Source organism: Babylonia areolata, chromosome 12 (assembly GCF_041734735.1).
Source record: "Babylonia areolata isolate BAREFJ2019XMU chromosome 12, ASM4173473v1, whole genome shotgun sequence".
Taxonomy (NCBI): domain Eukaryota; kingdom Metazoa; phylum Mollusca; class Gastropoda; order Neogastropoda; family Buccinidae; genus Babylonia; species Babylonia areolata.
The window spans coordinates 45,450-60,835 of record NC_134887.1 but is presented as its reverse complement, the minus strand read 5'-3'; the positions used below and the strand labels follow the sequence as shown (position 1 = coordinate 60,835).

Below are 15,386 nucleotides of genomic sequence, written 5' to 3'. Positions count from 1 at the left end.
TCTTTTATAGACATGGTCATAGTTGCAAAACGGCCCTTCTTAGAATAGTGAATGATTTGCTTTTTGGATTTGATGAGGATGAGATGTCTGTTCTCGCTCTCTTAGACTTGCCAGCTTTTGACACTATCATGCAAAACATTGCTGGAAAGCTCATGGAACGCATGATAGCCAGGAAACTTGCAAGGGATCTTGAACACAGGCACATTCTCCCTTCAAATCAAGGTGGTTACAGAACAGGCAAGTCCACATGGGAAAATGCAGCTGCTTTTGCATATGAGGTGTATGAAGGATTTCAAAGAAAAGAAGAAACACTAGCAGTAGCAATTGACCTTGAAGATGCCTACAGTAAAGTCCAGTTTGCGCACCTCATGGAGCTGCTACTAAGGTATGGAGTAAGTTTGACACTGACAAGATGGATAGCAGCAGCGCTTCAGGAAAGAACCGTCGTCCTACGCCTCGGAGATTGGATGTCTGCACCTTCTAAACTATCCATGGGACTGCCACAAGGGTCTCCGCTCTCTCCTGTCCTCTACAATGTCTACACGAAGGGCCTTGCAGACTTAAACAACAATGGAATTGCTCGGGTGTTTACCCTTGCGGATGATGGCTTGGTCTTCAAAACTTCGAAAGATGCTCAGGAAAGAACTAAAGCCGTCCAGAAACAACTAAACAATATTGCTCAATGGTGCAAAGACACAGGATCTTCCATCAATCCAGCGAAAGCCCAAACATTGCTGCGCACCCTCAACAACAAAACCGCGAGCAAATCACCACCTTCTGTGTCATTCGATGGGATTCAAATTGAGAAAACTGAATGCCTACGCTACCTAGGAATACACATCGACAGGATGCTGACCTTCAGAAAACATACGGAAAATACTGTTCTCAAATGCAAAAAGGGCCTTTCAGTCTTAAAAGCAATGGCAACCAAAGGAATTGAACAACGCCACCTCTTCCTGCTATACCAATCACTCGTCCTCAGTGTGATCGACTACGGACTTGGGGTAACAACACCGTCTCAAAGCAACCTCCTAAAATTAGAGTACAAAATGAAGCTATGAGCCTGATCCTTGGAACAACAAAAGACACGCCCACAGAAACCATGCGATACCTGCTTGACCTTCCTTCAGTGCAGGCCAGAAACAAGTTAGAACAGGTCAAGACCTACTTCAAAGCGTTAGAAAACCCTCAAAACCCACTGCATGATGCAGTCAAAGAACCAAAAGGCAGCCGTCTAGGACGAGGAAGATCATGGATGGGGCAAGCAGAAGACACAATCCAGCTAGTATGCCGACTACAAGACCTGAAAGAAACAAAAGAATGGGAGAAAAACCCCGAAAACCTCAACCATCTATTCAACACAGTCATTTCACCCACTATAGGAAGACATTGTCGGGAATGGCCAGAGGGCAAAACTGATGCGGAAGTGAAGCTACTCATAGAAGAAAACAGTGAAGAAGAGGACATCATCATATACACAGATGGCTCAGTCACCAAAGACCAGTCTGGTTGGGGATTCACTGCGAAACAAAATGGAAAAACAATTTGGGAAGAGAATGCTGCCTACAAAGTCACAACCTCCAGCCTAACGATGGAAGTTGAAGCTGCGACACATGCCCTCCAGTGGCTATCGTCCATCCATACACCCGGAAACCAACATGCCATGATTCTAACCGACTCAATGAACCTCATACAGAAAATTGAAAACGGAATGGGAAGCCCAGAGTGGCATAAGGCAGTGCGCAACTTTCAGATAAAAAAACTCACATGGTCATACTGCCCGGGACATGCAGGTGTTAAGGGAAATGAGCGAGCTGACAGACTTGCTGGTAACGCAACACCAACGAGCGGCCTACATCTAGGAAAATCGGAAGTCCTCAGAAAAGTCAAAGAATGCCAAAAAGAACAGGTACAAGGCCATCACACCATCGATCGCCTCAAAGAAATAAAAGCAGAGAGAGGGAGCGGCCGCAAGTCTAACATGAAAGGTAGAGCACGATGCTTTGCAAATCAAACAAATATCGGCATCATTTCCAAACCAACATTGCGCAGATTTCTTCAAAACGGAACAGAGTTTCTGTGGGCCTTTCCAAATACAATAGACTGAGCAACACACTAGACGGCACGTTCTTGGCATCAGAGATCTTTTCCCATCCCTCTTGCGGCCAGTCAGTGGCAGCCTCTGTGCGTGTGTGTGTTTGTGTGTATGTGTGGGTCTGTGCTTTTGAGTGCGTTTGTGAATGCGCGAGAGTGTAAGTGTACACAAGTGTCAGGAGAGATCTGTGTACGTGTGTGTGTGTGTGTGTGTGTGTGTGAGGGGAGGTGGGAGTGCGGGGGGAGGTGGGGTAGAGGATGAGGTATGTGAGTGTATGCATGCCTACACTGTGGGAGCAACAGGATATTGGAACGTATATATATATATATATGTAGATATATATATATATATATATATCTTTGTATATATGTGTGTGGGGTTGGGGGTGGGAGATAAGGGCGTATGTGTGTGTGCTTGTACAAGTAAGTGTTCATCTCTGTGAGTGTGTGTTTGTGTGTGTGTGTCTAAGTATCGCAGCTTCCACGGCACACACACACACACACACACACAAACACACACTCACAGAGATGAACACTTACTTGTACAAGCACATATGAAAGCACAGTCAAATACATATAAACGTACATGAGCTCCAACACACACACACACACACACACACACATTACCTTGCACCTCCTCTACCCCCTCCTCCACACACTCATTTCTAGTCTACGTATCGCAGCTTCCACGGCACACACACACACACACAAACACACACTCACAGAGATGAACACTTACTTGTACAAGCACACACACATACGCCCATATCTCCCACCCCCAACCCCACACACGTACATACAAAGATATATATATATATATATATATATATATATACACGTTCCAATATCCTGTTGCTCCCACAGTGTAGGCATGCATACACTCATATACCTCATCCTCTACCCCACCTCCCCCCCGCACTCCCACCTCCCCTCACACACACACACACACACGTACACATATCTCTCCTGACACTTGTGTACAATTTCACTCTCGCGCATTCACAAACGCACTCAAAAGCACAGACCCACACATACACACAAACACACACAGCCGCCACTGACTGGCCGCAAGAGGGATGGGAAAAGATCTCTGATGCCAAGAACGTGGCGTCTAGTGTGTTGCTCGGTCTATTGTGTTTGGAAAGGCCCACAGAGACTCTGTTCCGTTTTGAAGAAATTTGCGCAATGTTGGTTTGGAAATGATGCCGATATTTGTTTGATTTGCAAAGCATCGTGCTCTACCTTTCATGTTAGATTTGCGGCCGCTCCCTCTCTCTGCTTCTATTTCTTTGAGGCGATCGATGGTGTGATGGCCTTGTACCTGTTCTTTTTGGTATTCTTTGACTTTTCTGAGGATTTCCGATTTTCCTAGATGTAGGCTGCTCGTTGGTGTTGCGTTACCAGCAAGTCTGTCAGCTCGCTCATTTCCCTTAACACCTGCATGTCCCGGGCAGTATGACCATGTGAGTTTTTTAATCTGAAAGTTGCGCATTGCGTTATGCCACTCTGGGCTTCCCATTCCGTTTTCAATTTTCTGTATGAGGTTCATTGAGTCGGTTAGAATCATGGCATGTTGGTTTCCGGGCGTATGGAAGGACGATAGCCACTGGAGGGCATGTGTCACGGCTTCAACTTCCATCGTTAGGCTGGAGGTTGTGACTTTGTAGGCAGCATTCTCTTCCCAAATTGTTTTTCCATTTTGTTTCGCAGTGAATCCCCAGCCAGACTGGTCTTTGGTGACTGAGCCATCTGTGTATATGATGATGTCCTCTTCTTTACTGTTTTCTTCTATAAGCAGCTTCACTTCCGCATCAGTAGAGGAGGTGCACAGTAATGCGTGTGTGTGTGTGTGTGTTGGAGCTCATGTACGTTTATATGTATTTGACTGTGCTTTCATATATGTGAAACTGCATGTCTGGTGCATTTCTGTTATGCATGTGTGGGTGTATGTGTGAATGTGTGTCTTCATATTTTACATTTATTTGCTTATTTATCACCATTGTTGTCTTATTTATTTATTTATTTATGTTTTATTATTATCATTTTATTAGTATTACTAATATTATTACTACTACCTTTTTCTATATTATAATTATTATTTATTTATTTATTTATTTATTTATTTATGCAAGCTTATCTATTATTTATTCCCCCGTTGTTGTTTTTTTTTTTTTTTTTTTTTTTTTTTTTTTTTTTGTGTGTGTGTGTGTGTGTGTGTGTGTTCTCAAGGCCTGACTAAGCGCGTTGGGTTACGCTGCTGGTCAGGCATCTGCTTGGCAGATGTGGTGTAGCGTATATGGTTTTGTCCGAACGCAATGACGCCTCCTTGAGCAACTGAAACTGAAACTGTGTGTGTGTGCCGTGGAAGCTGCGATACGTAGACTAGAAATGAGTGTGGAGGAGGGGGGTAGAGGAGGTGCAAGGTAATGTGTGTGTGTGTGTGTGTGTGTTGGAGCTCATGTACGTTTATATGTATTTGACTGTGCTTTCATATCTGTGAAACTGCATGTTTGGTGCATTTCTGTTATGCATGTGTGGGTGTATGTGTGAATGTGTGTCTTCATGTTTTACATTTATTCGCTTATTTATCACCATTGTTGTCTTATTTATTTATTTTTTATTATTATCATTTTATTAGTATTATTATTATTATTACTACTACCTTTTTCTATATTATAATTATTATTTATTTATTTATTTATGTCAGCTTATCTATTATTTATTCCCCCGGTTTTTTTGTTTTGTTTTTGTTTTTTGTTTTTTTTCAAGGCCTGACTAAGCGCATTGGGTTATGCTGCTGGTCAGGCATCTGCTTGGCAGATGTGGTGTAGCGTATATGGTTTTGTCCGAACGCAGTGACGCCTCCTTGAGCTACTGAAACTGAAACTGAAACTGACACTATCGTGTAGTGTATATGGATTTGTCCGAACGCAGTGACGCCTCCTTGAGCTACTGAAACTGAAACTGAAACTGACACTATCGACTACTCTATTCTCTTGAACAGACTTAAAACTTCCTTTGGTATTCGTGACACTGCACTAGCATGGATCATGTCTTACCTGTCACATCGTACACAGAAAGTGTGTGTAAATGGTAGATACTCCAGAGTATCTGCCTTAAAATATGGTGTCCCACAGGGGTCCGTCCTAGGTCCTGTTCTTTTCGTGCTGTATGTGGCTCCTGTGTCGGATGTCATCAGTCATCATGCGATGTCTCATGAGAGCTTTATCAGCACTGGTGACTCAAACACGGGAGTGCATTGCTGGCCTAAAGGACTGGATGACTCTCAACAAGCTGCAACTAAATGATGATAAGACTGAATTTATGATAACCTATCCAAAGAAGTTTCGTCAACATCCTTCCTTGCCTCTGTTCTGATCAATAGCACACCTGTTTCCCTTTCTCCTTCTGTTCGCAGTCTTGGTGTAGTCCTAAACCAGTTGCTTTCCTTCCAACAGCACATTTCGAATATCTGTAAAGTTGCCTATTTGGAACTGCGTAGAATCAGCTCTATCTGCCACTATCTCTCAGCCGATGCAACCAAGACACTTGTATTCTGTCTGGTTCTCTCAAGAATGGATTACTGCAACTCTCTTTTGGCTGGCCTTCCCAAATATCTATTAAATAGACTCCAACGAATTCAGAATAATGCTGCCAGACTCATCAGAACTCCTTTTTGAACCAGTATTCTATAATACAAGATTTCAACTAGGGCAAAGGATTATTGGTTCTAGAAAGTATGTAGATAAAGGAGTACATTGCATACCACGTTTTCTGAAAGAAAAGGGTCAGTTTATGCCATATGAAGAGTTTAAGCAAACATGTGTGGATATCGATTTTGTTACTTTTTGTGGTACAGATTTGCCACATCAGAATATATACAAAAGATCAGAATAGATAACAATAAATGCATAAGTTCATCAGTTTGTTTTAAGACTTTAAAGTCTGTTGTTAAGGGATCCAGACTGTACTGTGACTCCCTCATGGAGAATAATATCGCACCTAAATGCTGTGCAAAATGGGATGAAAAATTGGATGTTAAATACGACTGGAAGAATTGCTTTCTGTACTTACATAAACTTTCTGATGCAAAAATGAAATGGTTTCAAATGAGGATTATTCATAGGTGCATTGGGACAAGTGTAATTTTGAAAGAAATGGGATTATTAGATAGTAACATGTGTAATTTTGAAAGAAATGGGATTATTAGATAGTAACATGTGTAAGTTTTGCAATGCTGTCAAAGAGCACTGACCATGTGTTTTGGTCTTGTCCAGTAACTCAGGAGTTCTGGCAGGACTTTAGTGCAGTGGTGAATGAAAGTTGTAGAAATGTTTACAACATGCACTTGATGAAAAGTCTGGTTATTCTTGGACTTGATCAAAACATACGAATAGATGCTACCTTTATAGTTTATCTTATTATTAGCAAAACAGTATTTGTACCTGTGTAAAATGAATAAAAATAATCCTTTATTAAGTGTATACCTTAGTTAGCTTAAACATAGGTACAAAATAGAAGAATACATAGCACAAATAAATTCAAGATATTCTGATTTTCAGAACACCTGGACACCATGTAAGCCTATGTTCTTAGAGTAACTTCTTTTTTCCCGTCTGCTACCTGTATCATTGTTGCACAATAGATTGATTTTTTCCTCCCAATTTTTCTCTTTCTTTTTCTCTTTTTTTTTTTTTTGTATGATTTTTATATATATTTTTTATGAAGAATGTGAAAATGAAATGTGTCATCCATTTATCCTTAAGTTCTGACAGTATAAGTCCCATTGGAAACAGTGTGTTGTAATTCTGCAGTCTATATGTCATTGCAGAGTAATTGAATCACATGTATGTAAGTGCATCGGTTATCCAGTATGTCTTTCCAGTATGTCCCCTCCTCTTTTCCCACGTATGTATGTATTTGCATCCACACCCACCCCCTTTTTTCCACCCCTATATGTATGTTCTTGAAAAAAAAAAACAGGCTGTTGAACGCGATTGTGATTGCTCACTATGTAAAACAAGTAAAAAAAAAATCATTTTATAAAATATTCTGAGACAAACTAAAAAAAAAAGATGTCAGTCTCTTTACCATGATGTCAGTGTTGTGTCTTTACCAAGATGTCAGTGTCTTTACCATGATGTCAGTGTTGTATTGTCTTTATCAAGATGTCAGTGTCTTTACCATGACATCAGTCTTGCAGTGTCTTTACCGACATGTCAGTGTCTTTAGCATGATGTCAATGTTACAGTGTCTTTAGCATGATGTCAATGTTACAGTGTCTTTACCATGATGTCAGTGTGTTAACCAAGGTGACAGTGTTGCATTGTCTTTACCAAGATGTCAATGTTGCAGTGTCTTTACCATGATCTCAGTGTTGCAGTGTCTTTACCAAGATGTCAGTGTTGCAGTGTCTTTACCATGATCTCAGTGTCTTTACCATGATGTCAGTGTTGTAGTGTCTTCACCATGATATCAGTGTCTTTACCATGATGTCAGTGTTGTAGTGTCTTTACCATGATGTCAGTGTCATTACCATGTCAGTTTTGCAGTGTCTTTACCAAGATGTCAGTGTCTTTCCCATAATGTCAGTGTCTAGTGTCTTTACCATGATGTCACTGTCTTTACCATGATGTCAGTGTTGTAGTGTCTTCACCATGATATCAGTGTCTTTACCATGATGTCAGTGTTGTAGTGTCTTTACCATGATGTCAGTGTCATTACCATGTCAGTTTTGCAGTGTCTTTACCAAGATGTCAGTGTCTTTCCCATAATGTCAGTGTCTAGTGTCTTTACCATGATGTCACTGTCTTTACCATGATGTCAGTGTTGTAGTGTCTTTACCATGATGTCAGTGTCTTTACCATGACGTTACTGTTGCAGTGACTTTACCATGACATCAGTGTCTTTACCATGATGTCAGTGTTGCAGTCACTTTACCATGACATCAGTGTCTTTGCCATGACATCAGTGTCTTTACCGTGACGTCAATGTTGCAATGTCTTTACCATGACATCAGTGTCTTTACCGTGATGCCAATGTTGCAGTGTCTTTACCGTGATGCCAATGTTGCAGTGTCTTTACCATGACATCAGTGTCTTTACTGTGATGTCAATGTTGCAGTGTCTTTACCATGACATCAGTGTCTTTACCATGAGGTCATGTCTTTACCATGATGTCAGTGTTGCAGTGTCTTTACCATGACATCAGTGTCTTTACCATGACATCAGTGTCTTTACCGTGACATCAGTGTCTTTACCATGACATCAGTGTCTTTACCGTGACATCAATGTTGCAGTGTCTTTACCATGACATCAGTGTCTTTACCATGAGGTCATGTCTTTACCATGATGTCAGTGTTGCAGTGTCTTTACCATGACATCAGTGTCTTTACCATGATGTCAGTATCTTAACCATGACATCAGTGTCTTTACCATGACGTCAATGTCTTTACCATGATGTCAGTGTCTTTACCATGGCATCAGTGTCTTTACCATGACGTCAATGTCTTTACCGTGATGTCAGTGTAGCAGTGTCTTTACTATGACATCAGTGTCTTTACCATGAGGTCATGTCTTTACCATGATGTCAGTGTTGCAGTGTCTTTACCATGACATCAGTGTCTTTACCATGATGTCAGTATCTTTACCATGACATCAGTGTCTTTACCGTGACGTCAATGTTGCAGTGTCTTTACCATGACGTCAATGTCTTTACCGTGATGTCAGTGTAGCAGTGTCTTTACTATGACATCAGTGTCTTTACCGTGATGTCAATGTTGCAGTGTCTTTACCATGACATCATTGTCTTTACCATGAGGTCATGTCTTTACCATGATGTCAGTGTTGCAGTGTCTTTACCATGACATCAGTGTCTTTAGCCTGAGGTCAGTGTCTTTACCATGACATCAGTGTCTTTACCATGAGGTCAGTGTCTTTACCATGACGTCACTGTTGCAGTGGCCTTCAGCAAGTTGGGAGGGGTGGTGCCAGCTTTTGCTGTGGCCATGGTGGCTGGAGCAGTGCTGTGTTTCCTGGTCTTGTGCACATCCTCCAATGACCAGCCACCCAAGTACCATGCTGTGAGTCACTATGTCTGCCTGTCTTTACTTTAACTGAGTGTCTTTAGTGACTGTTCTTTAGTTTAACTGTGTTACTTTAGTGGCTTCTTTAGGTGAACTGGGTGACTTTAATGACTGTTCTTTAGTTGAACTGGGTGACTTTAGTGATGTTCTTTAGTTGAACTAGGTGACTTTAGTGTTGTTCTTTAACTGTGTGACTTTAGTGACTTTTGTGGCTTTAGTGACTGTTCTTTAGTTGAACTGGGTGACTTTAGTGACTGTTCTTTAGTTGAACTGGGTGACTTTAGGGACTGTTCTTTAGTTTAACTGAGTGACTTTAGTGACTGTTCTTTAGTTGAAATGGGTGACTTTAGTGACTGTTCTTTAGTTTAACTAGGTGACTTTAGTGACTGTCCTTTAGTTTAACTTTGTGACTTTAGTGATGTTCTTTAGTTGAACTGGATGACTTTAGTGATGTTCTCTACTTTAACTGTGTGACTTTAGTGACTGTTTTTTAGTTTGACTGTGTGACTTTAGTGATGTTCTTTAGTTGAACTATTTGACTTTAGTGACTGTTCTTTAGTTGAACTGCGTTACTTTCGTGATGTTCTTTAGCTGAACTATTTGACTCTAGTGATGTTCTGTAGTTGAACTGTGTGACTTTAGTGACTGTTCATTGCTTTAACTGTGTGACTTTAGTGACTGTTTTTTAGTTGAACTGTGTGACTTTAGTGACTGTTCTTTGCTTTAACTGTGTGACTTTAGTGACTGTTTTTTTTGTTGAACTAGATGACTTTAGTGACTGTTCTTTGCTTTAACTGTGTGACTTTAGTGACTGTTTTTTAGTTGAACTAGGTGACTTTAGTGACTGTCCTTTGCTTTAACTGTGTGACTTAATGACTGTTTTTTAGCTGAACTAGGTGACTTTAGTGACTGTTTTTTAGTTGAACTAGGTGACTTTAGTGACTGTTCTTTGCTTGCTTTTTTTTTTTTTTTTTTTTGCTGCCCCATCATCTGCGCCATTTCAGTGGCATTACTCCCACGCCGCTCATTTAGATTTCCTGATACACAACCACACCCAGGTTTGTCCGCCACAGTTCCAGCGTCGGCAGTACACAGGGAACCATCGATGTTAGGTCGTCAGGAGGCCACACACCAGAGGAGACCCTGCACTGCTGCTTAGTCACTTCGATGGTGTTCAGTGGTGCCTGTTCTGATTCAACGTACTTAGGACACCACCTACTAAGCCCCCTACTAATGACAATAATGGCTTAGTCGCGGAGCCAGACTGAGTGAGCATCCCTCCTAGAGTGGAGACCGCCACCACGTCCCGCAAACAACAGCCCCCATGAATCTGCCGATACTGAAGACACTGACAGGACTCACCCCAAGCACAGAAGTGGAGGGGTATCGAAACTGAGGTCACCATGACAGCAGGGCATGAAAGGCCACAGACTTTGAGACTGTTTTGTTTATATTGATGATGATGGAGAGGACGATGACGATAACGATGTTGCTATGGAGGTCCATTTTGGTTTGGGACTGCATGACAAGGCTGTACTCTACGCTTCCTGTCATAATGATATCCCGGTGTTAACCAGGCCTGAGAGATACAGACACTTGCAGTGTTGGTCAGGTAATTAGAGCAACACACACAAAGACGCATCCTTGAAGTGGATGTGTGGTCCCAGTCTCCCCATTTTAGCCCACAGCACACTCAACTCTGGGTAGGAGCCAGCCACGGGCCGAAAAATCCACCTCTGCTGGGATTCGAACCCACGTCCTCCCAGCCATCAGTCCGCGACGCTAACCACTTCGCCATGGTGGCTGGTGACTGTTCTTTGCTTTAACTGTGTGACTTTAGTGACTGTTCTTTAGTTGAACTAGGTGACTTTCGTGACTGTTCTTTAGTTGAACTAGGTGACTTTAGTGACTGTTCTTTGCTTTAACTGTGTGACTTTAGTGACTGTTCTTTAGTTGAACAAGGTGACTTTAGTGACTGTTCTTTGCTTTAACTGTGTGACTTTAGTGACTGTTCTTTAGTTTGACTGTGTGACTTTAGTGACTGTTCTTTAGTTGAACAAGGTGACTTTAGTGACTGTTCTTTAGTTGAACTAGGTGACTTTAGTGACTGTTCTTTGCTTTAACTGTGTCACTTTTCATGACTGTTCTTTAGTTGAACTTGGTGACTTTAGTGACTGTTCTTTAGTTGAACTGTGTGACTTGTGACTGTTCTTTGCTTTAACTGTCTGACTTTCGTGACAGTTCTTTAGTTGAACTAGGTGACTTTAGTGACTGTTCTTTAGTTGAACTAGGTGACTTTAGTGACTGTTCTTTGCTTTAACTGTGTGTCTCTAGTACTTTTCTTTACTTTGGGTGACTTTAGTGACTGTTCTTTAGTTTAACTGTCAGACTTTAGTGATGTAAGGCAAAGGAAAGGCAAAAAGTTTATTTCTTGTGCCCCCTGGGGGCATCGACACGTTACATACATACATATTTTAGACCTACCATAGGGGGCATCGAAATGTTACATACATACATATTTTAGACACACCATAGGGGGCATCGACACGTTACATACATACATATTTTAGACCTACCATAGGGGGCATTGACACGTTACATACATACATATTTTAGACCTACCATAGGGGGCATCGACACGTTACATACATACATATTTTAGACATACCATAGGGGGCATCGACACGTTACATACATACATATTTTAGACATACCATAGGGGGCATCGAAACGTTACATACATACATATTTTAGACATACCATAGGGGGCATCGAAACGTTACATACATATTTTAGACATACCATAGGGGGCATCGAAGCGTTACATACATACATATTTTAGACATACCATAGGGGGCATCGAAGCGTTACATACATATATATTTTAGACATACCATAGGGGGCATCGACACGTTACATACATACATATTTTAGACATACCATAGGGGGCATCGACACGTTACATACATACATATTTTAGACATACCATAGGGGGCATCGACACGTTACATACATACATATTTTAGACATACCATAGGGGGCATCGAAGCGTTACATACATACATATTTTAGACATACCATAGGGGGCATCGACACGTTACATATATACATATTTTAGACATACCATAGGGGGCATCGAAGCGTTACATACATATATATTTTAGACATACCATAGGGGGTATTCTGTCCATCGCTTTAGGATGTCTTGTTCTTCTGATGGACAGAATACTGCTCAGAGCTATACAACATACAGACCACAGGTGATCCAGCAATACTGAATGTTCCACCAGCCACTGATAACAGTAATCACCCCATACTCCGTGAAGAAATAGAGGCAGCAATAGCATCGCTGAAAAAAGGGAAATCGGCAGGAGTGGACAACATCCCATCAGAACTGGTCCAAACAGGGGGTGAAGTTATGATAGATGTGCTACTGAAAATCTGCAACAAGATCTGGCAAACAGGGGAATGGCCCACACCGTGGACACAATCACTGATCATCACCCTCCCCAAAAAGGGCAATCTCCAGCAGTGTCAAAACTACCGCACCATCAGCCTGATTAGTCATCCCAGCAAAGTCATGTTGAAGATCCTGCTTAACAGACTGAAACCACAAGCAGAAAACATCATTGCTGAAGAACAGGCAGGTTTCAGACCAGGAAGGAGCACAACTGAACAAATCTTCAACTTGAGGTTGCTATGTGAGAGGTACCATCAACACCAACAAGACCTCTACCACGTCTTCATTGATTTTAAGAAGGCATTTGACAGGGTCTGGCATGCAGCTTTGTGGGCTACCATGAATCTGTACAACATCAACGCCAACCTGATCAGACTGATACAGCACCTCTATGACAAAGCCACCAGCGCCGTCTACCTCAACAATAGCATCGGGGACTGGTTCAGAACCACAGTCGGAGTGAGACAAGGCTGTCTACTCTCCCCAACACTCTTCAACATCTTCTTATTAAGAATAATGACTGACGCACTGGAAGAGCATGTAGGAACAGTCAGCATAGGCGGCAGAACAATCACAAACCTACGTTTTGCCGATGACATTGATGGACTGGCTGGAAAAGAAGAACTGGCAAGCCTGGTCAAACATCTAGACAAAGCCTCCACATCGTATGGAATGCAAATCAGTGCAGAGAAAACCAAACTGATGACTAACAACACCAACGGCATCAGCATTGACATCAAAGTCAACGACGAAAAGCTTAAAACAGTCCACAGCTTCAAATATCTGGGAGCAATCGTGTCAGATGAAGGATCTAAACCAGAAGTACTCTCGAGAATTGCCCAAACAACAATGGCACTCAACAAGCTGAACACCATCTGGAACAACAAAAACATCGCTCTCAGCTCAAAAATCAGACTGATGCGTTCCCTGGTTATATCAATATTGCTCTACGCCTGCGAGACTTGGACCCTGACTGCGGACATCGAGAGAAGAATCCAAGCTGTTGAGATGAGATGCTTTCGTAGACTACTTGGCATCTCCTACAGAGACCACATCACTAACACGGAAGTGAAGAACAGAATCAAGCAAAGTATTGGACCCTACGAAGACCTTCTGTCCATAGTGAAAAAACGCAAACTTAGGTGGTATGGACACATCTCCCGATCATCTGGTCTTGCCAAAACGTTCCTGCAAGGCACCGTACAAGGAGGCAGAAGGAGAGGACGGCAGAAGAAGAGATGGGAAGACAACATCCGGGGGTGGACAGGCTTGACGCTCGGTGACGCCCTGAGGAAATCAGAAAACCGTGAAGAGTGGAGAGGGGTGGTGGCCAGGTCAGCAGCGGTGCCCCAACGGTCTGAACCCAGACTACGGGAGAGGTGAGGTGATAGGGGGTATCGAAACGTTACATACATACATATTTTAGACATACCATAGAGGGCATCGAAATGTTACATACATACATATTTTAGACATACCATAGGGGGCATCGACACGTTACATATATACATATTTTAGACATACCATAGGGGGCATCAACACGTTACATACATACATATTTTAGACATACCATAGGGGGCATCGAAATGTTACATACATACATATTTTAGACATACCATAGGGGGCATCGAAACGTTACATACATACATATTTTAGACATACCATAGGGGGCATCGAAGCGTTACATACATACATATTTTAGACATACCATAGGGGGCATCGAAGCGTTACATACATACATATTTTAGACATACCATAGGGGGCATCGAAACGTTACATACATACATATTTTAGACATACCATAGGGGGCATCGAAGCGTTACATACATACATATTTTAGACATACCATAGGGGGCATGGAAACGTTACATACATACATATTTTAGACATACCATAGGGGGCATCGAAACGTTACATACATATTTTAGACATACCATAGGGGGCATCGACACGTTACATACATACATATTTTAGACATACCATAGGGGGCATCGAAGCGTTACATACATACATATTTTAGACATACCATAGGGGGCATCGAAACGTTACATACATACATATTTTAGACATACCATAGGGGGCATCGACACGTTACATACATACATATTTTAGACATACCATAGGGGGCATCGAAGCGTTACATACATACATATTTTAGACATACCATAGGGGGCATCGAAGCGTTACATACATACCTATTTTAGACATACCATAGGGGGCATCGACACGTTACATACATACCTATTTTAGACATACCATAGGGGGCATCAACACGTTACATACATATTTCAGACATACCATAGGGGGCATCGAAGCGTTACATACATACATATTTTAGGCATACCATAGGGGGCATCGAAGCGTTACATACATACATATTTTAGACATACCATAGGGGGCATCGACACGTTACATACATATTTTAGACATACCATAGGGGGCATCAACACATTACATACATACATATTTTAGACATACCATAGGGGGCATCGAAGCGTTACATACATACCTATTTTAGACATACCATAGGGGGCATCGACACGTTACATACATACCTATTTTAGACATACCATAGGGGGCATCAACACGTTACATACATATTTCAGACATACCATAGGGGGCATCGAAGCGTTACATACATACATACTTTAGACATACCATACAAACAATAAGAGTGATATCAAAAGAACAAAGAGGAAAAATCAAAAGACCAGTAGGCACCGCCAGTATACATTGATAAATAATTCA

The 15,386-nt window shown here is 41.7% G+C and overlaps 1 protein-coding gene across 1 annotated transcript in view; it reads left to right on the top strand.

The window, feature by feature from the left end:
• The window catches only part of LOC143287944 (mitochondrial sodium/calcium exchanger protein-like), a 105,155-nt gene that overhangs the window by 58,204 nt on the left and 31,565 nt on the right, over positions 1 to 15,386 (top strand). Inside the window, exon 12 of the mRNA XM_076596185.1 lies at positions 9,054 to 9,175. Coding sequence (XP_076452300.1) covers positions 9,054 to 9,175 — 122 coding nt within the window. The remainder of the gene's footprint in view (positions 1 to 9,053; positions 9,176 to 15,386) is intronic.